Source organism: Anomaloglossus baeobatrachus, chromosome 5 (assembly GCF_048569485.1).
Source record: "Anomaloglossus baeobatrachus isolate aAnoBae1 chromosome 5, aAnoBae1.hap1, whole genome shotgun sequence".
Classification (NCBI taxonomy): domain Eukaryota; kingdom Metazoa; phylum Chordata; class Amphibia; order Anura; family Aromobatidae; genus Anomaloglossus; species Anomaloglossus baeobatrachus.
Genome location: NC_134357.1, coordinates 47,979,414 through 48,004,375, shown reverse-complemented (window position 1 = coordinate 48,004,375; position 24,962 = coordinate 47,979,414). Strand labels below are relative to the sequence as shown.

Here is a 24,962-nt window from a genome sequence, read left to right as displayed (position 1 = left end):
AAGTTGACCGCAGCAGCGACGCTAGTCGTTCCCAAGTACCCATACCCGGATGTGGAGCAGCCGGAGTGCCCCTGTAGAGAGGAGGAGCAGGCCACTAAGCAGTGGGGCCCACGGCAGAATGTGAGTCTGGTCGTAGCCAGTGCCGGGGGCATCCGAGTGAGCCTGGTTCCTGGGCAGGAATGGGAGCACGGAGCCCGTGCCCCGTACTGGGAGCGGCAGCAACGGCAGCTGCGCCAAGAAATTGCTGTTTAAAGAAGAATATTAGGTAGTGGTTTCAGGCTACCAACAAGTTCAGTTCCCCGTTGGGACCCTGTTGATGTTCCCATTTGTTTTACTGCATTTATAAAAAGACACGGCTAAGAACTTGCAGGCCAACCCATAAACTATTGGGCCTTGAAAATAGCCCCAGACCACCCTTTTCATCATGCTGCAGACTCCGGAGAGGCTGGTTGGAGAAAGGGCCTGCGGCAGAGTAGGCCAAGGTCCCGTCACCACAGAAATCGGTGACTACCCTCCGGGTCAGGGGTCCCCTGGACGTGGGGCCTCGGAAGAGACTTCCGGGTAAGGTACTTATTACTCAGCCCAAGTGGGCAACACCCGGACCCGAACCCATTTCCTGGACTGGGGAAAAGGGGTGCTGACCTGGTTTTTAGAGGCAGCATCAGGGCGAGGTTTGTTTGGGTGGGCTAAGGTGAAAAGGACCTGGTCCCGTCCCGTCCCGGTTTATAAAAATGTTTTTTATGCAATGTTTAAGTAAACTGCCTCCCGTTAAGAGAAGAAAACCAAAATATCCGTACTATGTAAATATGTTAGTATACTTGTATATGTTTTTCAAAGCTTTTATCTTTTTCTTTTAAACAAAATAAACCGGTGGTGGTCGGACAGCCCGCGGACGGTCTGTGATTAACCAAGGGGGAGTGTGACGCCCTGGCCAGGCCAGGTAGTCACAAATGGGCCCCTACACAACACCTTCCCTCTCAGGTGACATCAGCCAACCTTAAAACCCTAGTCACCCCCCTCGGGGCTGGATGGACACACCAGTGGGCAGAACCAGGTAGTTGGAAGATGCCCACCAAGGAGTCTAGACAGCCCAAGGGCAGGAAAAGAAAACAGTTCAGTTCAGAGCAGTTCAGTTTTAGAGTTCAAGGAGAGTGGAGGTCAGGCCTGTGTGTCAGGCCTGAAGTAAACTGACAGGTACCAGGGTAGGACCCCTGGTGCCTTTGGCTAGGAGGCAGATGGCGGTCATCGTCTGCAGGAGCCGGGAAGACGACTCGGTGGAACCGAAGTGGACCGGGACAGGGTTGTAGCCCGCCAGTACCGACCCAGGGAACCGACTCGGAAACCGGAGCACACAGGGGGGTACTCGGACCCTGAAGCCGGGACCAGAAGCGACTGGAACCAGCTAATTAACCAATTGAGGCCAGGACTAGAGGTCCTGTCCCACCCAAAGTCCCGATTGAAGGCAACAGCCCACCGAGGGGGATAGAAGGCCACCGCCAGGGCTCAGAGATCCCACGGGCCAGCGTCTGCGGGCAAGGGCTCTTTAGGCGACAACCAGCCGGGAGCGGACTCCTGAAGTTGCAAGCACAGGCAGTCCACCGTTCTAAAAAGGTGCAGGAGAAAGACAGAGACCACCAGCCGGGTGGGGGACAAAAACGCAGGCGGCTGCGGGCACCGACCACCATCACCTTGGTTTACCAGAGACTTGTGTGTTTCCTTCAATAGTGAGTACACCAGCACCCTGCGGTCACCCACCTCCCTGCACCAGCAAAAACTTCCAACGGGTCCCGGGGCCACCATCCCTGCCCACGGAGGGGTTAACAACTTGCTGAACCACATCTCCCCCGGGTGCGCCGTAACTGCAGCGATGATGTCCCAAACTCACCACATACCATGGGTGGCGTCACGAACCTAGTACAGCCCAACCCGTATATATTCGTCCTACATCCACCACCCCCCAACCCATTTCATTCGGAGTGTCCACGGGATCCCCCGGGTCTGGAGACCCTCGAGCCACCCACCGGAAGGCCCGGACCCGAGCAGCGGCAGGCTGCCGGCACGGGGGCGGCACACTTTACAGTTATTTGACAAAAAACCTGCTTACATTGCAGTTAATGGAGCTGGGAGCTATAGGTCATTAATAGGAGCTCTGATTGGTTGCTATAGGCAATGAAGGACATTCTTAGTATAAGACGTTTATGTGTGAGGTAATATGATATTTGTGGTGAGACGATAGAGAAAGACAGACAGAATGACAGAGAGTGAGAGAGAGAGAAAGACAGGGAGAGACAGACAGAGAGACAGAGAGAGACAGAGACAGAGATACAGACCGAGACAGATGGAGAGACAGAGACAGACAGCGAGAGTCAGACAGAGAGACAGACAGAGAGACCAAGCGAGACAGAGAGAAAAACAGGGAGACAGACAGTGAGATAGAGAGAGAGTCAGAGAGAGAAACATGGTGATAGAGAGGAAGGCAAGGAGAGAAACAGAGAGAGAGCGGCAGACAGGGAAAGAGACAGACAGAGAGATAGAGAGAGACTGATAGAGAGACAGAGAGAAACTGAGAGAGACAGAGAGATAGATAGAGACAGGGAGAGTGACAGACAGAGAGAGATAGACAGAGAGACACAAAGAGACGATAAAGTGAGACAGACAGAGAGAGAAGCAGACAGGGAAAGAGACAGTCAGAGAGAGAAGCAGACAGGGAAAGAGAAAGATAGAGAGACAGAGCAAGACAGAGAGAAACAGAGAGAGATAGAGACAGAGAGAGAGAGAGGCAGACAAGGAAAGAGACAGACAGAGAGAGACAGAGAGAGAGACAGAGAGTGTCGGATAGAGAGAAAGACATAGAGAGGCAGATAGAGACAGAAAGAGAGAGACAGTGAGAAACAGGGAGAGACAGAGAGATAGAGACAAACAGAGAGAGGCAGACAGGGAGAGTGACAGAGAGACAGACAGAGAAACAGACAAAAAGACAGAGAGACTATATAGAGATAGACAAAGAGAGACAGACAGACAGAGAGAAACAGACAGGGAGATTGAGACACAAACAGACAAGGAGACAGAGAAAGACAGGTAGAGAAGGAGAGAGACAGACAGAGAGAAACAGAGAGAGAGACAAAGAGGGAGAGTTGGAGAGAAACAGAGAGACAATTACTATCCCGGGCAATGCCATGTACTACAGCTAGTCTAATATATAAAGCTGAGTGTGTGTGTGTGTGTGTGTGTGTGTGTGTGTGTGTGTGTGTAGAGAGAGAGACAGAAAAACAGACAGACAGAGACACAGAGACAGCCCTGGAAAGAGACAGACAGATAGACGGCCAAAGATAGACCTGGAAAAGACAGCCCTGGAAAGAGACAGCCGGGCAAAGAGACAGCCGGGGAAAGAGACAGCCGGGGAAAGAGACAGCCGGGGAAAGAGACAGCCGGAGAAAGAGACAGCCCTGGAAAGAGACAGCCCTGGAAAGAGACAGCCCTGGAAAGAGACATACGGGGAAAGAGACAGACGGGGAAAGAGACAGACGGGGAAAGAGACAGACGGGGAAAGAGACAGACGGGGAAAGAGACAGCCGGGGAAAGAGACAGCCGGGGAAAGAGACAGACGGGGAAAAAGACAGCCGGGGAAAGAGACCACCCTGGAAAGAGACAGCCGGGCAAAGAGACAGACCTAAAAAGAGACAGCCGGGCAAAGGGACAGACCTAGAAAGAGACAGATCTAGAAAGAGACAGACCTAAAAAGAGACAGACCCAGAAAGAGACAGACCGGGCAAAGAGACAGCCCTGGAAAGAGACAGCCCTGGAAAGAGACATCCCTGGAAAAAGACAGCCGGGCAAAGAGACAGCCGGGCAAAGAGACAGCCGGGCAAAGAGACAAAGGGGCAAAGAGACAAAGGGGCAAAGAGACAAAGGGGCAAAGAGACAGAGGGGCAAAGAGACAGAGGGGCAAAGAGACAGACGGGGAAAGAGACAGCCGGGGAAAGAGACAGCCGGGGAAAGAGACAGACGGGGAAAGAGACAGACGGGGAAAAAGACAGCCGGGGAAAGAGACCACCCTGGAAAGAGACAGCCGGACAAAGAGACAGACCTAAAAAGAGACAGCCGGGCAAAGGGACAGACCTAGAAAGAGACAGATCTAGAAAGAGACAGACCTAAAAAGAGACAGACCCAGAAAGAGACAAACCGGGCAAAGAGACAGCCCTGGAAAGAGACAGCCCTGGAAAGAGACAGCCCTGGAAAGAGACATCCCTAGAAAGAGACAGCCGGGCAAAGAGACAGCCGGGCAAAGAGACAGCCGGGCAAAGAGACAGCCGGGCAAAGAGACAAAGGGGCAAAGAGACAGACGGGCAAAGAGACAGACGGGCAAAGAGACAGACGGGCAAAGAGACAGACGAGCAAAGAGAAAGACGGGCAAAGAGACAGACAGGCAAAGAGAGAAACAGACAGACACACACATAGAGACAGACACAGAAATAGAGAGAGACAGACAGACAAGGAAAGAGACAGACAAGGAAAGAGACAGACAGAGAGACAGACAGCGACACACAGACAGAGACTGGGAGAGAGACAGTTGCTATCCCGGGCAACGCCGGGTACTACAGCTAGTCTAATATATAAATCTGACTGTATGTGTGTGTATGTGTGTGTGTGTATGTATAGGTACAGTACAGACCAAAAGATTGGACACACCTTGTCATTCAAAGAGTTTTCTTTATTTTCATGACTCTAAAAATTGTAGATTCACATTGAAGACATCAAAACTATGAATGAAAACATGTGGAATGAAATACTTAAAAAAGTGAACAACTGAAAATATGTCTTACATTCTAGGTTCTTCAAAGTAGCCACCTTTTGCTTTGATTACTGCTTTGCACACTCTTGGCATTCTGTTGATGAGCTTCAAGAGGTAATCACCGGGAATGGTTTTCCAACAGTCTTGAAGGAGTTCCCAGAGATGCTTAGCACTTGTTGGCCCTTTTGCCTTCACTCTGCGGTCCAGCTAACCCCAAACCATCTCGATTGGGTTCAGGTCTGGTGACTGTGGAGGCCAGGTCATCTGGCGTTGCACCCCATCACTCTCCTTCTTAGTCAAATAGCCCTTACACAGCCTGGAGGTGTGTTTGGGGTCATTGTCCTGTTGAAAAATAAATGATGGTCCAACTAAACGCAAACCGGATGGAATAGCACGCCGCTGTAAGATGTTGTGGTAGCCATGATGGTTTATTATGCCTTCACTTTTGAATAAATCCCCAAGAGTGTAACCAGCAAAGCCCCCCACACCATCACACCTCCTCCTCCATGCTTCACAGTGGGAACCAGGCATGTAAAATTCAGCCGTTCACCTTTTCTACAAAGACACGGTGGTTGGATCCAAAGATCTCAAATTTGGACTCATCAAACCAGAGCACAGATTTCCACTGGTCTAATGTCCATTCCTTGTGTTCTTTAGCCCAAACAAGTCTCTTCTGCTTGTTACCTGTCCTTAGCAGTGGTTTCCTAGCAGCTATTTTACCATGGAGGCTGCTGCACAAAGTCTCCTCTTAATAGTTGTTCTAGAGATGAGAAGGTGTGTCCAAACTTTTGGTCTGTACTGTATGTCCGCTAAAGGAATCCGCACCGTTGCATTTACAATCACAAATTTTTGCACAGACGCCCCATGTCACTCAGGGAACGTCATAGACTGTTTTGACAGGAAAATGTAAGCCCGCGCTTTACAGTTACTCTCTAAAAAAACATGTCTCCATTAAACTGAATGGAGCTGGGAGCTGCAGGCTATTAATAGCAACTGTCAGTGTTTGCTATAGGAACAAAATAAACTGTTAGTACAAGAAGCTTATTTGTGAGGTAATAAGATGTCAGTGGGGAAACGGATAGAGAGAGACAGAAAAAGACAGAGACAGACAGATAACACAGACAGACACAGACGGGGAAAGAGACAGAGAGATAGAGACAGACCGGCAAAGAGACAGACACACAGACAGAGACAGATGGGGAAATAGACAGAGAGATAGTGACAGACGGGCAAAGAGACAGACGGGCAAAGAGACAGATGGGCAAAGATGCAGACGGGCAAAGAGACAGCCCTGGAAAGAGACAGACGGGCAAAGAGACAGACGGGGAAAGAAACAGTCCTGGAAAGAGACAGCCCTGGAAAGAGACAGCAATGGAAAGAGACAGTGACGGAAAGAGACAGCAATGGAAAGAGACAGACGAGCAAAGAGACAGACGAGCAAAGAGACAGACCTGGAAAGAGACAGATCTGGAAAGAGACAGATCTGGAAAGAGACAGATGGGCAAAGACACAGACGGGCAAAGAGACAGCCCTGGAAAGAGACAGCCCTGGAAAGAGACAGCCCTGGAAAGAGACAGCCCTGGAAAGAGACAGCCCTGGAAAGAGACAGCCCTGGAAAGAGACAGACGGGCAGAAAGACAGGCGGGCAAAGAGACAGATGGGCAAAGAAACAGCCCTGGAAAGAGACAGCCCTGGAATGAGGCAGCGATGGAAAGAGACAGACCTGGAAAGAGACAGATCAGGAAAGGAGACAGTTAAAGAGACAGACGGGCAAAGACACAGATGGGCAAAGAGACAGATGGACAAAGATACAGACGGGCAAAGAGACAGCCCTGTAAAGAGACAGCCCTGGTAAGAGACAGATGGGCAAAGAGACAGACGGGCAAAGAGACAGACCTGGAAAGAGACAGCCCTGGAAAGAGACAGCCCTGGAAAGAGACAGCCCTGGAAAGAGACAGCGGGGCAAAGAGACAGCCCTGGGAAAGAGACATCCCTGGAAAGAGACAGTGATGGAAAGAGACAGCGACGGAAAGAGACAGCGATGAAAAGAGACAGACGGGCAAAGAGACAAACCTGGAAAGAGACAGACTTGGAAAGAAACAGTCCTGGAAAGAGACAGTCCTGGAAAGAGACAGCCCTGGAAAGAGATAGCCGGGCAAAGAAACAGCCGGGCAAAGAGACAGGCTTGGAAAGAGACAGCCCTGGAAAGAGACAGCCCTGGAAAGAGATAGCCCTGGAAAGAGATAGCCCTGGAAAGAGATAGCCCTGGAAAGAGATAGCCCTGGAAAGAGACAGCCGGGAAAAGAGACAGCCGGGAAAAGAGACAGCCGGGCAAAGAGACAGATGGGCAAAGAGACAGATGGGCAAAGAGACAGATGGGCAAAGACACAGCCGGGGAAAGAGACAGCCGGGGAAAGAGACAGCTGGGGAAAGAGACAGCCGGGGAAAGAGACAGCCGGGGAAAGAGACAGCCCTGGAAAGAGACAGACGGGGAAAGAGACAGACGGGGAAAGAGACAGACGGGGAAAGAGACAGACGGGGAACCAGACTGACAGATAGAGACAGACAGACACAGAGAAAGAGAGAGACACAGAGATAGAGAGAGACAGAGAGACTGATACAGAGAAACTGATACAGACAGAGACAGACTCACATATACAGACAGAAACTCGAAGAGAGACAATTACTATCCGGGGCGGCCCGGGTACTTCAGCTAGTCTTCAATAAACATGAAAATGGGGTCATCATGCATTTCCCGCTAATTGATAGAACCTAGAAGCGAACAGTTTTAAAGTTAGTTCAGCTTATTTCCAGGGGTTTTCTGCCTCCTTTCCATGCATCATTCTCGTATTTGGGATATACAATTACATGATGGGATACCACAATGTCTACTGTAATTACCAGAAGAACTTCTCTATGCTTTCTTAATAATGCCTAGTCCAAAGGTCATCTTAAGTCCTGGAGTCTCATCAATACACTCCACCAGGTCTTATGCACCATGGAAAATGTCCTTTTTGATTTCCATAAGAACTACTATCACATAAGGTACATTTTGTAGAGGACTAGTGAAAGTATGTCAAGGTCATGACTATATTATATACAGTATGTGTAGACTGTGTCCAAGGACATAGCTCTGCACTAAAGCTGTAGACATAAAACTTTTACTAAAAACTATTTGTACAGTTGCTGCACTTTTCATATTAATTACAAAATAAACATAAAGTAGATAACAAAGCCCCATCCCTTTTCTTTGGGAAGGAGCCAAAGAGGAATCTGTCAGATTGTTTAAAAGGAAACTGCATTATAGCTCTCATGCACTGTGCTGAAAATGAAAGACACGGAGCACAGGGGGTTAAGGGGCTATCCTCTCCCTGCTTCCTTGTTTCTAGTAGACCGCTGAATGACGTCACCGCATTCGAATGCCGCGCGCTGATTGGCTGGAGGGAGGGCCGAATGATACATTGTAACACTATACACGTTCTGTGCTGTGCGCGCGGTGAATGGGCGGGCGGCGGCTGCTCACCCGGCGGCACTGCACGGCACGGCGGAGCGGCTCTCACCAGCCTGCGCTCACTACCAGGCCGTGCGGACGGTAAGTTTTATCCTAACCAAATTAGGAACCAAATCATGTCCTAGCACACTGTAGGGTGCAGTGGGTAAGTGATCTTCATTCTGTCTTCTAAGAATGGGTTAAATCAGTCTTGGGCATTCTGTTATAACAGTGCCCTAAAACCAGAACACAATCCCATAACTACACATTGCCCCAAAACTAAAGCCATGTTGCATTATCATACAGTGCCTGAAAACCATTACAAGGTCCCATAATATCACACAGTGCCCTAACACTAGAACATGATCCCATTATTACAATGTCCCAAAACTAGAAAATGATCCCATTATCACACAGTGCCCTAGTACAAACTTGTTATCACACAGTGCCCCAAAGCTAGTACAAGGTCCCATTATCACACAGTGCCCCAAAACTAGAACCTGATCGTATTATCACACAGTGCCCCAAAACTAGAACCTGATCGTATTATCACACAGTGCCCCAAAACTAGAACCTGATCGTATTATCACACAGTGCGCCATAACTAGAACATGATTGTATTATCACACAGTGCGCCAAAACTAGAACATGATCGTATTATCACACAGTGCCCCAAACCTAGAACATGATCGTATTATCACACAGTGCCCCAAAACTAGAACATGATCGTATTATCACACAGTGCGCCAAAACTAGAACATGATCGTATTATCACACAGTGCCCCAAACCTAGAACATGATCGTATTATCACACAGTGCCCCAAACCTAGAACATGATCGTATTATCACACAGTGCCCCAAAACTAGAACATGATCGTATTATCACACAGTGCGCCAAAACTAGAACATGATCGTATTATCACACAGTGCCCCAAAACTAAAACATGATCGTATTATCACACAGTGCCCCAAAACTAAAACATGATCGTATTATCACACAGTGCCCCAAAACTAAAACATGATCGTATTATCACACAGTGCCCCAAAACTAAAACATGATCGTATTATCACACAGTGCCCCAAAACTAAAACATGATCGTATTATCACACAGTGCCCCAAAACTAAAACATGATCGTATTATCACACAGTGCCCCAAAACTAGAACATGATCGTATTATCACACAGTGCCCCAAAACTAGAACATGATCGTATTATCACACAGTGCCCCAAAACTAAAACATGATCGTATTATCACACAGTGCCCCAAAACTAGAACATGATCGTATTATCACACAGTGCCCCAAAACTAGAACATGATCGTATTATCACACAGTGCCCCAAAACTAGAACATGATCGTATTATCTCACAGTGCCCCAAAACTAGAACATGATCGTATTATCTCACAGTGCCCCAAAACTAGAACATGATCGTATTATCACACAGTGCCCCAAAACTAAAACATGATCGTATTATCACACAGTGCCCCAAAACTAAAACATGATCGTATTATCACACAGTGCCCCAAAACTAAAACATGATCGTATTATCACACAGTGCCCCAAAACTAAAACATGATCGTATTATCACACAGTGCCCCAAAACTAAAACATGATCGTATTATCACACAGTGCCCCAAAACTAAAACATGATCGTATTATCACACAGTGCCCCAAAACTAAAACATGATCGTATTATCACACAGTGCCCCAAAACTAAAACATGATCGTATTATCACACAGTGCCCCAAAACTAAAACATGATCGTATTATCACACAGTGCCCCAAAACTAAAACATGATCGTATTATCACACAGTGCCCCAAAACTAGAACATGATCGTATTATCACACAGTGCCCCAAAACTAAAACATGATCGTATTATCACACAGTGCCCCAAAACTAAAACATGATCGTATTATCACACAGTGCCCCAAAACTAAAACATGATCGTATTATCACACAGTGCCCCAAAACTAAAACATGATCGTATTATCACACAGTGCCCCAAAACTAGAACATGATCGTATTATCACACAGTACCCCAAAACTAGAACATGATCGTATTATCTCACAGTGCCCCAAATCTAGAACATGATCGTATTATCACACAGTGCCCCAAACCTAGTACAAGGTCCCATTATCACACAGTGCCCCAAAACTACTGTATTACAAGATCCCATTATCACAGATTCAGCAGATCCTAAAGTTTTTCAGTCTTCTAGGTCAGCACTGCTACTTATCCCAGGGAATACTCATGACACTTAGGAGGCAAGATACGAGACGCGTTTCCTAACTCTTGTGGTCCTTTTCTATCAGCAATTAACATTAGTGACTGTGTCTTTTCTTACTGTTTTGGGGCCAGTGAGATGACTAGCTGGGTGCTGAAGTTGGCTAGCAGACTATCGAGACTGCAGTGTTCTGTTTTTCCAGATATTATAGCAGGAGTTGTATAGTCTTAACCTTTACTTTTGTAACTTTTTGTACTAATATTTATATGTAGCTTTCACAGAAATCCATTCACATCTGCATTAGTTATTTCCATATTTCACTTATTTAAGTTCCCTTTAAGGGATGGAAGGTCTAGGCACCTGACGGATTCTCTTGACTATAATGGGGTCTGTCTGATTTCCGTTACATGGTGTGCTAGTTTTGTTTTTTTTGTTTGTTTTTTTTGTCGAAACTGCTTCCGACCCAGACAAGCACGGCCTTTCTACACACTTTTGCCAGTGGTCCGCTCAGCAAGCCGGTCCGGATAGTCCTGTAATTACTTTATAGGACAGGCATGGTTTCTGGAGTCTTAAGTACAATGTTTCAGGATAAGGTTCTGCCTTTTACTGAAATCACGTGAACAACTAAGTGAACCAGCCATTTATACCTAGATATCTCCTTCTTGTCCTACTGCAATATGTTTTCATGGACTTAGGCACATAAACTTTTTTTATTACAACTTTATAACCTATATTCACATATTGAGGCTTGTGACAATCGTGAAGGCTGCTTTCTTGAGATCTATGTGTCTTGATTAATTTTCTTGTATATACCATTGACTTCCAATGGGTGTAGAGCCACGGTACCTCACCATAGGGGGTTCATCTTTACTGCAGTATGCCCATAATGTCATATGGAGGGGTTTTTCCCTCTGGTTGAATGATGGAACTATTCTCCCCAGAAACAATACTTTGAGACTGGAATATTCCTCTGATTTATTATCCAATGGGACACATTATGATATTTTTTTTCCTGTTTATTGCATAAATAAACATGGAAAAAAAAAGCACAGTGGAGAAGTAGACAGCGTCCCAGGAGTATTCTCCATATTTCTTTATACCATCAAGACAATCAGGCAACGTTTCACCCTATATTTGGGCTTTATCAAGCAAGAAAAAAAATCGTTCTTTGTCCCATTGGATAATAAATCATGGGAATATTCCAGTCTCAATGTATTGGTTCTGGGAAGAATAGCTCCGTCATACTGCGCTCTGCAGAGACGCCATGTTTGGAGCCGATGACTAGTTATGGAATATGGCCCGTTCCCGGAATGGGGAATATCCACAGTGTAATACAGTAACAGAATTTTGCATGAGGTTTTATGAAATCTCAAATTAAAACACAAAAAAAAGATTCCCCTTTCAAGGAAAATGAGAAAGTTGTTAAACTTCGGAATTGGATACAAAGTTTATCAGTAAAAGGAGTCAAAGGTCCGGTGCATCCAAGAAATACAAAGTACACCCTGATGTATCTGAATGGCAAAGCTTAGAGTGTTTTATAAGCGCTGACATGATCCAGGTCTTTACTGGGAACGTGTCTGACTCTTATGAGTTCCAGGGAAAGTTCCATTTCGGGACGGCAGATGACTCCATATAACTCATCCTCGGCTGATGCGTTCCACTGGACACTAACACCCGGATAATGTGACATCTGTGGACACGTAAAGGGTTGTTTTCCCATAAACACTTTTCACAGCTGTTTCTACACTCGCTCACCCCGAACTGTGATTAAAGGGGCTTTTCTTTGATATTATTATTTACTAGTTGGCACTAAAGTTGCATTATATAATGTCTCTGTGTTTCTGCTTCTCTTAGGATCCCTGCAGCAAACATGGAGATTTGTGAAGACATGGCTGTTGATTTGAATGTGGTGAACCTGAGGAAGCGGCAGTGTATGGACGCTGCTATGGACCATTCACTCAATGTAGGTCATCTGATATCTTCATATATGTTTGTGTTTTGTTTGTTCTTCAGAGTTGCACTTGTCTGACGAGCATAAATCACATTCCAGGATGCTTTATCAGTTTAAAGCAGACAATACCTTCTGTGGTGATGGTGACATCCCGCATGTGCAGTGCAGACCTGAAGTTGGTCCTCTGATTTCTGCCACTGATTGGCAGTTTGTTCAGCTTTTCGGTCTGCATGTGACTTTGCTGCATTCAAGAAGTGGCATCTGATGAGACAATCCCTTTATAAGGGTTCATCCTTAGTTATATTTAGATGGCCTATCAGTATCGTATCAGCGGGGGGTCCGACACCTGGCAGCCCCACCTATAGCTGTTCACAAGCCAGCAAAGGCTGGTGGTAAACAGTCTACATTTGCAGCTGGTTTGCAAATCAGACCCTACCCTATTGATGTGCAGAACTTAGCTGCTACACATTACACACAGCTGTGTGTGTGATATAAAATATATATTATGGGTCCGACACTAGGGATGAGCGAGTATACTCGTTACTACTCGGTACTTGCCGAGTAGTATGGTATTTGGGCTACTCGTTACTCCGCGAGTATCCTTGTAATTACTCGTTAGTAGTAGCGAGTCCAATGCAAGTCAATGGGAAATGTGAGTAATTGTCTGCTGGACCTTACAAAGCGGTCTGGGGGTTGAGTAAAAGGCTGAGATGGATGCATGATTGTTTAAAAGCTGGGCGATAAAAAGCCGCCGGCTTTTTTCAACAATCAGCTGATGCACGCTCCCCACCCAGGTCCTTTGCTCCCTGGTGCTGCGCTCCCCGCTGCCATGTGCTTCGCTCCCCCGCTACCTCCCCGCCCAATCCTAAATTAGGACCGGGCGGGGAGCGCAGCACCGGGGATTGGGGAGCGCCGCACCGGGAATCGGGGAGCGCCGCACCGGGGATCGGGGAGCGCCGCACCGGGGATCGGGGAGCGCCGCACCGGGGATCGGGGAGCGCCGCACAGGGGAGCGCAGCACCAGGGAGCGAAGGACCCAGCTGATTGTTTAAAAAAGCCGGCGACTTTTTATCACCTGGCTTTTAAACAATCATGCATCCATCTCAGCCTTTTACTCAGCCCCCAGACCGCTTTGTAGGGTCCAGCAGACAATTATTCGCATTTCCCGTTGACTTGCATTGGACTCGTAACGAGTACCGGAGTATTAGGACCTACTCGTTAAGAGTATAGCAAGTCCGAGTATTTCACTACCCTCACCGATCTCAAGGGTCAACAATAACATTGACCAGACCACCCCTCTTAGGCTGTGTTCACACGTTACATTTTTGCTGCATTTTTTTTCTGCAGCAAAACCTGCTCTCCCGGCAGCAAAAAAGTTGATTCCAAAAAGCAGGTTTTGCTGCACTTTATTTTTGCTGCGATTTTTTTTTTTTTTTTTTTTTTTTTTTGGTTTGTCATTTATCTACACCACATGTTTAAAGCTAGTTTCATTCACCACAAAAGCAGCAAAAAATACAGCTGCGGTTTTGCACTTTCTTGTTGCTTTCAATGGGGGGGGGAAAGCAGCAAAAACCCTGAAAGAATTGACACACTACTTCTTTGAAAAACACAGCAGGTTTCCTTTTCAGCCAGGAAAAAATAAGTGTACAAGAGATTTTTGTTATCTCATAAGTTGCTTTTAATGTAAAATGCAGCTTTTAATTTGCATAAAACATGTAAAAAAAGCAACAAAAATGCAACGTGTGAACATAGCCTTAGGGGTACTTTGCACGCTGCGACATCGCTAGCCGATGCTAGCGATGTCCAGCGCGATAGCACCCGCCCCCGTCGCACATGCGATTTCTTGTGATTGCTGCCGTAGCGAACATTATCGCTACGGCAGCTTCACACGCACATACCTGCCCTGCGACGTCGCTGTGACTGCCGAACTATCCCTCCTTCAAGGGGGCGGGTCGTGCGGCGTCACCGCGACGTCACTAATCGGCCAGCCAATTGAAGCGGAGGGGTGGAGATGAGCGGGACATAACATCCCGCCCACCTTCTCCCTTCCGCATTGCCGTCGGGACGCAGGTAAGGAGAGGTTTGTCGCTCCTGCGGGTTTACACACAGGAGCAACAAACATCGTACCTGCAGTCGACCCGACATTATGAAAATGACCGACACTACACAGATTACCGATTTTCGACGCTTTTGTGATCGTTTATCGGCTCATCTAGGATTCACACGTTGCGATGTCGTTACCGGCGCCGGATGTGCGTCACTAAAGACGTGACCCCGACGATATCATGGTAGCGATGTCGCAACGTGCAAAGTACCCCTTAGTGTTTCAAGCTTTTTTTTCTTGTTCCTGGGAAACACGTTTAGGAATGTTTTGTGCCCAATAGGGCCATATGGCTGAACGCTAACTATGTACATTTTCACAGCTCTTTAAAGGGAATGGACGCCTTTACAAAAGATACATTTTTATTGTCCAATGTATCTTTTCAAATAGTCTTATTTTGATGAAATAATATTTATTCATTTATATAGCGCTATTAATTCCACAGCACTTAACATACATTGGCAACACTGTCCCTGTTAGGGCTCACAAATGGACACCATGTAGGTGGGAGGGCACCCTGAAATGCTGGTAACGTCAATGGTGCACCAAGCACCTGAACCGGCTCCCTTTCTGTTGTTAGTGATTATAGTTTCAATTATTTTATGTTATGAATTAATTGACAGTAAAAAAATATTTAACATGAGCAGCTCCCTTTTTATTGCCTCCAACCACCATAGGCTAAGAGCAGTATAGGACTTTAGGGTATTGATGGCCTATTTTCAGGTTAGCTCCTCAGGACATGTCACCCCACCATTCAGCTGGTTACAGCTCTTGCCAGCTGTACATAGAGATTGCACCCATACAGCCCATCTCTGTACATTGTAGTTTCCATTCTGAAGAATTGCAGCTTAGGTACCATTCACTTCATTGGGAGCTGCTCTGCAGTACCAAAGAATGACCACAATAAAGTTTTCGGAGCTGGGGTGTTTCAACTTTATACATTGTGCGCATTTAGCCATTGCGAGAACTACAAACAGCCGACGTTGGGGTGAAAGATGCTGCCTATCGTGGACATCCTCCTTAATATGGGCCAAACATGGTGACCATTAATTGTCTTTGGGGGCCTCCAGACTCTACCTTGACAGATAATAATGGGAGGTAAGAAGGATAGTATGTTAAATTTCTACTGCCCAGTCATTTTAAAATACCACTCCAGCGGCTTTTTTTTTTTAATTGCACCACTGCAGTGATGCTTTAAACCTAAGTCCCCTGCTCCCTGTATTATACTCACCTTCTGGCGCTTTCCTCTTTTTCATTCCGGTCAGTCTTCTGTTGTTTGTGACCTGCCGGCAGCTCCAGTTTTTCATGGAGTGTGCCACAGGACACAGATCAAGTACAAGTCTATGAGAGCCTCATTCTAACTCTCATACACTTGCATTGGGAGTGACTCAGAAGCAGCAGTCACAAGATGGCGCAGTGGGACCGGAGCAATTACGAAAAAAGGTGAAGCCGCTGGAAGGTGAGTATTTGACTGGGGCATGGTGCTTAGATTTAAAGCGCCACTTCAGTGTTGAAAAGAAAAAAAACGCTGGAGTAGTGCTTTGAACCTGCCCCCCCCCCCCCTCCCCTCATCTTAAACTCGCCTTCCATCGCCGCTACCCTCGTCGGTCACTGATTTGTGACCTGCTGGTGGCTCCAGTGTTTCATGAAGTGCACCCGAGGTTACAACTCAATACAAGTCTGAGAATCTCGCTCTGGATCTCAGACTTGCATTGGGAGCTGTGACATAACTTCTGGACAGTCAGAAGTTATGGCCACAAGATGGGGCTGGGAGACCAAGGCGGCATCAGAAAAAGTGAAGCCGATGGAAGGTGACTATATTGTGGAGACACAGGGGTCAGTGGGTGCTCTTGTCCGCTGGCCCGGCCGCCTTTAGAAAGACCGCATGGACCAGGCCTCAAACCAACTGAATGACCAAACTCCTTACCCATGGACAGAACACTACTCAGACAACACAGGGTGCTTGAACCACAATAATTAGACTTTATTGGATCCCCAACAGTGAAAGGCATATAACACAAAACCATGCAAATCACACGATATAAAAGGTAAGTGTCTCGCACTTCCTCTGTCTCACCAGGGATTGGAATACTCGTGCCTTCAGGGCTTCCATGGTCACATACCCCAAACCAGCAGCACCCTGCTTTTGGCAGGCACCCACCGTGAACACCGGATAGGGACAAGTGTAGGAAGCTTCACAAGCACAGCAAAGTCCCTAGCTAGGTAACCAAATCGTCCCAAACTGGGTTTCTTCCAGCTGAATCCTAGAATCCTCAGCAGTACTCCTGCGCAGTATAATCCAGTTTCTGATCCCCTTAGGCCGGTTTCACACATCCGGATTTTTGCCGTTTTGCCGGATCCGGCGCTCTCCCGTACAGTTAATACAGTACAATGACAGCGCAACAAGCGCCGGTCACATGCTGTCATGTGACCGGCGCATGTGACCCGGAAGTTACAGCGCTGTCATTGTACTGTATTATCTGTACGGGAGAGCGCCGGATCCGGCAAAACGGCAAAAAGCCGGATGTGTGAAACCGGCCTTACGGCGCCAAAGTGCCTAGGCTTGATAAAGGACTTTCAACCAGGACCAAAACTCCTAGATTGAAGCAATGTAGACTGAAACCACTAGGTTGAAGCCATGTAGCAAAAGGACACCCTGGTGACTCAACCAGTCCCTTTTTTTTTTTTTTTTTTTTTTTTTTTTTTTTTAAATATCTCCTGGGCACACATTCCAGGGTGTTAGGGTACCTTCACACTTTAGCGATGCAGCAGCGATCCGACCAGCGATCTGACCTGGTCAGGATCGCTGCTGCATCGCTACATGGTCGCTGGTGAGCTGTCAAACAGGCAGATCTCACCAGCGACCAGTGACCAGCCCCCAGCCAGCAGCGACGTGCAAGCGACGCTGCGCTTGCAGGGAGCCGGCGTCTGGAAGCTGCGGACACTGGTAACTAAGGTAAACATCGGGTATGGTTACCCGATGTTAACATTAGTTACCAGCGCACACCGCTTAGCTTAACGCTGGCTCCTTGCTCTCCTAGCTACAGTACACATCAGGTTAATTAACCCGATGTGTACAGCAGCTACATGTGCAGAGAGCCGGAGCCGGCAGCACAGGCAGCGTGAGAGCTGCGGAGGCTGGTAACTAAGGTAAATATCGGGTAACCACCTTGGTTACCCGATGTTTATCTTGGTTACAGCTTACCGCAGCTGCCCGATGCCGGCTCCTGCTCCCTGCTCGCTTCATTTGTCGCTCTCTCGCTGTCACACACAGCGATCTGTGTGTCACAGCGGGAGAGCGCCTTTGAAGAAAACGAACCAGGGCTGTGTGTAACGAGCAGCGATCTCGCAGCAGGGGCCAGATCGCTGCTCAGTGTCACACACAGCGAGATCGCTAACGAGGTCACTGCTGCGTCACAAAAAGCGTGACTCAGCAGCGAGCTCGCTGTGTGTGAAGCACCCCTTAGGTTTTACCAGATTGGTGGAATATGGCTGTGCTGTTATTGGGTGGCATTCCAATTCGCATAGGTAATTTTTCAGTATAATTCTCTTCCGAGTGAGGTAGACAGAGAGGCTGAGGGGATTTACATTAACTTAGCAAGACACAACCTCAATCAATGGAAGGCTCCGATGAGTCCGGCAGAAAACAATGACTTAACAAACACGAGTTACCACACAAAAGGGATCCATGGCTGGCCAAATTAAGAACATTAACCCCTGACAGACATTGAACAGGGCTGTGCCTTCACATATATGACAAAGGGTAGGGGGCTTAGATTTAAAGCTCCACTCCAATACTGAAAAGAAAAAAAACAATCCTGGAGTGGTGCTTTAACAAAACGCATGATTGTGGGCTACGTGCGAATGAATGCTTCTTACTGACAGAAGGAAGTGTAACGCCAACTACACAGTTTTTTCAGAGGTCTGAAAAAAAACTAGACACTTTGTTTATTTCCATCAAGACTGAATACAAATTTGCTTAGTTTTCCATTTTTCATGCACTGCAACAATAAAGCAATATTTGTCATGAAGGTGGATATAGTTTTATAAAGCAGTTCTCCAGAATTTTGGGAAAAAAAGCAGATTCCCCTAAGATGGGATGTCTTTTTAGTAACTGCTGTGTGTTCACTTCCGTATTATAAGAATCTCGGCTTTCTCACTACGGAGTCCGCACTTCCGAGCCGCTATACATGTGTTTTGTTTCCAAACATTTTCGTCCAGTCTCTTATTTTCCGTTCGTACTTTTTCACGTTCCCAGCGACCTGTCAATATGTTTTTCCTCCTTAGCGACATGCTGTTACGCGTTACATCTGAAAACTCTGGAGATTTTCTTTTTCACTTTATAATATACGATAAGACATTCCTTTTCTTAGTTGTCGAGCTCAAAGTTCACATCACGCGAGATGCCTTAGCACATTCACACACGCTGCTATTCTGCGGCTCTTAGTGTGAAAAATGTAAAGTAACACACGACGGATAAGGCGTGAGATGGAATAGAGCGGCACTTGGATATTTTTTTTCTGGGAGAAGGTCAGGACTGGATGACTCTCACCTTGGTCACTAAGGATTGCTTGTAGGATGGCCTAAGCGTGTCCTCGCGTCTGTGCACATTCGATAGCTACCTGGCGCTCCCTCCATGTATGCATGTAGTTTGACTTGTGTTGGCTTAGCATTAGATGTCTGGTTTGTTTTTTGTTTTCCCCTGAACGTTTGTCCAATTCTATTTCATCTGTCTCCCATCAGTCCAGAGACGACGCAGCCTCGAGCACATTTAGGCCATACAGGCCGATCACGGTAGCTCCAGCAATCTTTAGCTTGGGGTTGTCATGTTGAAAAAATGTCTCCAGGAAAAATTTTGAAAAATGGCTGCACCAAAGGTTCTACGACCAAATCCAATGTTACCCTGAGCTTTTGGTGTACCTTGAATGAAGGCTACTGAGGTCTGGTTACTATACATTATGCTGCCTGACACCTTAATCCTAGGAGTAGAACCATTATGACATTCTCTCGTGAAGGCCTCTTTGTGAGTTGCCCACGTGATCTTCAGTCTAATCTTCAGATATCAATGCGTTCAAGAAAAAATAGGACTCCCTGGTGAATAGGAAAGATCTCCTTTTTTTTTTTCCAGCCTCTGCGCCATGATAGCCTTTGAGATCGGTGACCTGATGTCAATGGACAACTGTAGTCAGGTGTCTGGATCGTAGCCCAATGTCATATGTCAAGACCTTCTAATGGTTTGTGTGGAGACTGGATGTTTCATACCACACATAAGGCATCAATCATTTTCACTTGCAGTACGGAATGGATCATTGGTGCCACCAGTGGTGTGGCCATTTCTCCAAAGTGTCCCAGGATCAGTTTCTCAATATGACAATGAAAGGCCACATGTTGCTTGTGCCACTTTGAGCAGCCATAAAGGCGTTGTCCAGGCTTGGAGAGAAAGTCTGTGTGACTTACCTTTTTGAATCCCTCTAGTACATGCTATCAGGATTCTCCGGTGCTGGGAGTGCATGGCTGTGTGACCACAAATATGTGATTTCCATACTTCCGGCCACATTCCGACTAGACATGTCTGGCCTCGCTCAATTCACTTGTACTGCGTGAGGCTGATGATGTTTAGTTGGCATGTGACCCCCATATATGCAAATCACATAATTGCGGTAACAAACCCAACTGCTTCTTGCGCAGGTCCTGGAGAATCCTGAGAGCACACACAGTATGAGGATTCCCACGTCTGCAGTCACATAAAGGGACTGTGGACTTATGCCCCATGCCTGGACAACCCCTATAATGGCCTAAGATGCCTGTAGAATCTATTGACTTCTCTCACATCAAGCACATCTGAGACGACAGGAGCTGCCAGCAGCGTATTTCCATGATTTGCCTAAGTGTATTCATCAACAGAACCTTCCTCAGACGACCATTAACAACCTCACTCTTAGAAGCTGAGGCTGGTAGTGCCAGGAATTCAGCATGTGACTCCTACTTTACATTCAATAAATAGAGGATGAGCGGACCTATGAATGTTCAGGTTCGGCTGGACTTTAGTTTAGTTAAGTTTGGTTTGTTACCCAAACATAACCCCGAAACCCATATAAGTCAATAGGGGACCCATCTTTTGGACTGTAAAATGGTCATAGTAAGGACTAGGGGGCTGCAAAATGTGGGTAAGAGCAGGATGATTGCCCAGTAAACAAATGTGCATCTGGAATAAATAAATACTTAAGAAAAACAGCTTGGCATGCCCCCTATTTTGATAACCAGCCAAGGTAAAGTGCAGTTGGGGGCTGGTATTATCAGGCTGGGAAGGCCCATGATTATTTGGTTCTTCCCAGCCTAAAATTAGCAGCCTGCAGTCACACCAGAAATGGCGCATCCGTTAGATGTGCTAATTCTAGCACTTTGCATGACTCTTCTTGATTGCCCTGGTGAGGTGGTAATCAGGGTAATATTTTTGGGGTTGATGATATCAGCTGTGAAATGACAGCTTGCCTCAAGCCCAGGGGTTAGTAATGGAGAGGTGTATATCACCCACCCCATTACTAACCCAGTAAATGTAAAGTTAAAAACAAAAAACACAGGAGAAAATAGTTTTTGTGATTAAAGACTCCTTCACACTCTCATTCACCAATTTATTAATTAAAAAAAAAATCCTCAAACTTCCGACATAATCCAATGGTGTAATGTCCCACAACTAGAGATGAGCGAACTTGAAAAGTAAAGTTTGGTGTTCATACTGAACAGACTTTACAAAAAACAGTGTTCGGGTGCTTCACATATACTGCCCATTGCGAGCTGCTTGCAGTGTTTGAGTGGCTCACACTTGGGGTAGCAAAAGGATTAATAGATGTAGTGTGTACCCCCAAAAAAAATTATGAAAAAGCCCTGTGTCTGTTCCAGTTCGACTCGCAGACCGACACAACCGAAGGGCTGAAAACGGTGGACTGTGGGCTGCACCATGTCCTCTCCCTGGCTTAGTCTTCCACCAATCATTGTCACATCATCACATGTGCTGTCCAAAGCGACAATGTACCGGAGGCCGGAGCAGAACGACTGGTGAACAGGGGTGATTCATTTATGTAGGAGACCATGTGGGAGCCCGCGCTGTATAGGGAGGGCCCGTGTGGGGGGCCCGCGCTGTATAGGGAGGGCCCGTGTGGGGGGCCCGCGCTGTATAGGGAGGGCCCGTGTGGGGGGCCCGCGCTGTATAGGGAGGGCCCGTGTGGGGGGCCCGCGCTGTATAAGGAGGGCCCGTGTGGGGGGCCCGCGCTGTATAGGGAGGGCCCGTGTGGGGGGCCCGCGCTGTGTTGGGAGGGCCCGTGTGGGGGGCCCGCGCTGTGTAGGGGGGCCCGCGCTGTGTAGGGAGGGCCTGTGTGGGGGCTCGTGCCGTCTTTAGGGGAAAAATGCTGTAGTCCTCCATTGACTGGCTGAGCAGGCACCTTGCCACTCTGTTGCGCCGAACACAGCCCTGCTCTCCACTATTTTGCCCTTTTTATTGAGGTGATCAGTGTGGGTCTCGGCAGTGAGTCTCGGTTCAGAGACCCCGATCCAGTAATTATCCAGTGGATTGTTGATAGTGATATTCCAGTCTTTGTTAATTAAGCTACCCTTATACATTAGATGAAATTTAGACAGTCCTAGAGGAACAAAGTTGACTATCTTGTGTGTACAGTGTAGGAGTCTGCACTGAGGCCAAATATTCAGGGAGTAGGGAAGATTGGGCATGTTGAATTTCAACATACCCAATCCATTTTTATTGGAGATAAGTGACAGATGTGTCTAGAAGTGACTTATCCCTCATTATGCATAGAAATAATGGTGAAATCTGGAGGAAAAGCTGTCAACCTACAAGTATCTAAAGTGCATGGACAGGTGTATAGTAATCAGAAATGGACAACCCCTTTAAATTGCTTATTACGAGCAACAATAGGTTATTAGTGCAGATAATATTTTGCTTGTATACCGTGTACAGTTTTGTTTGTTTTTTTTATCTCCTAAATGATTCTCGTTCTGTCCCCGATACAGAATTTGCCATTAAATCGCACTTGCCGTGTCTCGTAATCCCGTTTTTATAAGTCCTCATTCTAAAGCAGAGAGTAGCTCTCGGCTTTAATAAGATGTTTTGGAAGCCAGGATAGGTTTCTCGCATGGTCACAGCAGTTTAGTAGACCAGAATTAATGTCGGTGGTATCTCAAAACATTTTCCATTGCTAAGTGCAAATGTAAAGTCCATTAGTGCTTGCTGTGGGAGCTTTAAGCCACCAGTGGATTAAATGATTCACGTCTAATCCAAAGCAGAAGGGTCACCTGTCCAAAAAGAAAAGGGCTTCTCCGGATAATCCTCTGAATGCATCCAGTATTATTCATATGTTTCACATTAGTTCCGCCCGGTTGGCCACATGTGATAAATATATGAAGGAGTAGTCTTCCCATTCACCTTGACTGTGATGCCTGACAGCCAGTACATCATCATTAATAGGAGCATGGAGGACGCCGGTGACGAGCTGCGGAGACAGCCGAGCTGACAGCGTCCTTTACACAGTGTTGCTTTATTAGATACAAGTGCAATCTGCTTTCACTTACGATGTTTGGGCTGTGCATAATTCTGCCCAAATCATGGACGTCTGCACTAACATGATATGGATTCAGTTTATAACAAGAGCAGTGGAACAAAACAAAAAGGGCCCAGTTCATTTTTGCATTTGTACCTATATTTATTTACTTTTTTTTTTTTTAAACTAGATTTTCCTGTTTTAAGCTTTTTGTTTTGCACCAAATTCTTTTTTTAAGTTGGAACTACTAAAAAAAACAAAAAAGTGAAAAAAAAAATATTTGAGGTGTTTTGTATACCAAAATGGCCTTTTTCATACCTGCCCAGTAGCCACATCATGGCAACCTCATTGTACTGGGTCCTACTCTATATTACTTCCTCTCTGGGTTTTAAAACCTACATACTGTATATGGGCCAAGAGAGACCCACCATTAATGGATGAAAACACCTGTGGCTAATGGGGCAGGGGGGCCTGGAAACACGGTCAGTCACACATTACAAACAGACAAAAAGGAAAGACTTGCATGCCAAAGCGTGAAACTACTAAAAAGGCAAAACGATATAAAAATTTGAGGTGTTTTGTACATCAAAATGGCCATTTTCATACCTGCCCAGTAGCCATGTCATGGCAATCTCATTGTAGCGGGTCCTACTCTATATTACTACCTCACTCTGTGTTGTAAAACCTAAATATATGGGTCAAGAGAGACCAAACACTAAAGGATAAAAACCCCTGTGGCTAATGGGGGAGGGGAGCCTGGAAGCACGGTCGGTTAAATGGACATAGTCCAGTCACATTACAAACAGACAAAAAGGAAAGACTTGCATGCCAAAACAAAAAGCAAAAAAAATAATAAAAATATGAGATGTTTTGCTTATCAAAATGGCCATTTTCATACTTTCATTACTTTTTTTTGCTGTTTTGTGTTTTAGTAGTTTCAAGCTTTGGCCTGTAAGTCTCTTATTTGCCTGTTTTTTTTTTTTTTTGTTTTTTTTTAAGTTGTGCCTATTTTGAAGTTCATTTTTTACTTGTTCATCTGTTTTTGTTTTTTTCTGATGCCATTATGGATGTGGTTTCATAATCCAGACGTACATGGTTGACTCACTATGTGCAACTTTTTAGTGCAAATTTACACCCCAGAGTTTTTTTTTTTTTTTTTTTTTTTGTGCAAACAAAATTTATCCATATGTTGTAGGTTTGGCAGTTTACAGTGAATTCAACACATGGCAGATTGAAGCTTAGAGGTTGTGCACCACTTTTACATCCTTTAGGATAGGTCATCAATGTCTGATCGGCCGTGGTCCAACACCTGACACCTCCACCGATCAGCTGTTCTCAGTCTCGGCGTTGGTGCAAGGCAGTCAAATGCTCAGTTCTGGAGCTTCCATGTGTCCTGATGGCGATCATGGCAGGCACATCCGACTTTTTTTTTTTTTTGCCTGTTATGATTGGTCAGCATCATACAGGGGAGATAATGCACACCCCTAGTGAACACTTTCTCAAAACACCTACTTGGACTTTAACCCCTTCACAACCAAGGACTTGCCTGTACCAAGCAAATGGCTGATTTAAAAAAGTGATAATACTTGGATGACTTAGTCAGGTCCAGCAATGGAAGAGCCATAGTGGACTGCCCTTTCCTAGTATGTGCCATATGGAAAGAGGTTGTTTTTGTGTGACAACTCCTTAAAAACTGGAGGTTAAGGTCAAAGTATATCTTCAGTATGGTGTACATGGTTGGGCCTGCTCTATCTAAGCTAAGAGTTTTTATTTTTTTGTTTTTGCCTTGTGATGTTTGGTAAGTCAACTGCACAAAAACACAAATCTTACTATTTTTCCTTTTTGCAC

General features: G+C 46.2%; 1 protein-coding gene across 1 annotated transcript in view; it reads left to right on the top strand.

Annotated features, from left to right (window-relative positions):
- Positions 1–8,260: 8,260 nt before the first annotated feature.
- The window catches only part of LOC142313263 (uncharacterized protein C10orf143 homolog), a 29,741-nt gene continuing 13,039 nt past the window's right edge, over positions 8,261–24,962 (top strand). The window contains exons 1-2 of the mRNA XM_075352257.1: positions 8,261–8,384; positions 12,365–12,473. Coding sequence (XP_075208372.1) covers positions 8,293–8,384; positions 12,365–12,473 — 201 coding nt within the window. The 5' untranslated portion in view covers positions 8,261–8,292. The remainder of the gene's footprint in view (positions 8,385–12,364; positions 12,474–24,962) is intronic.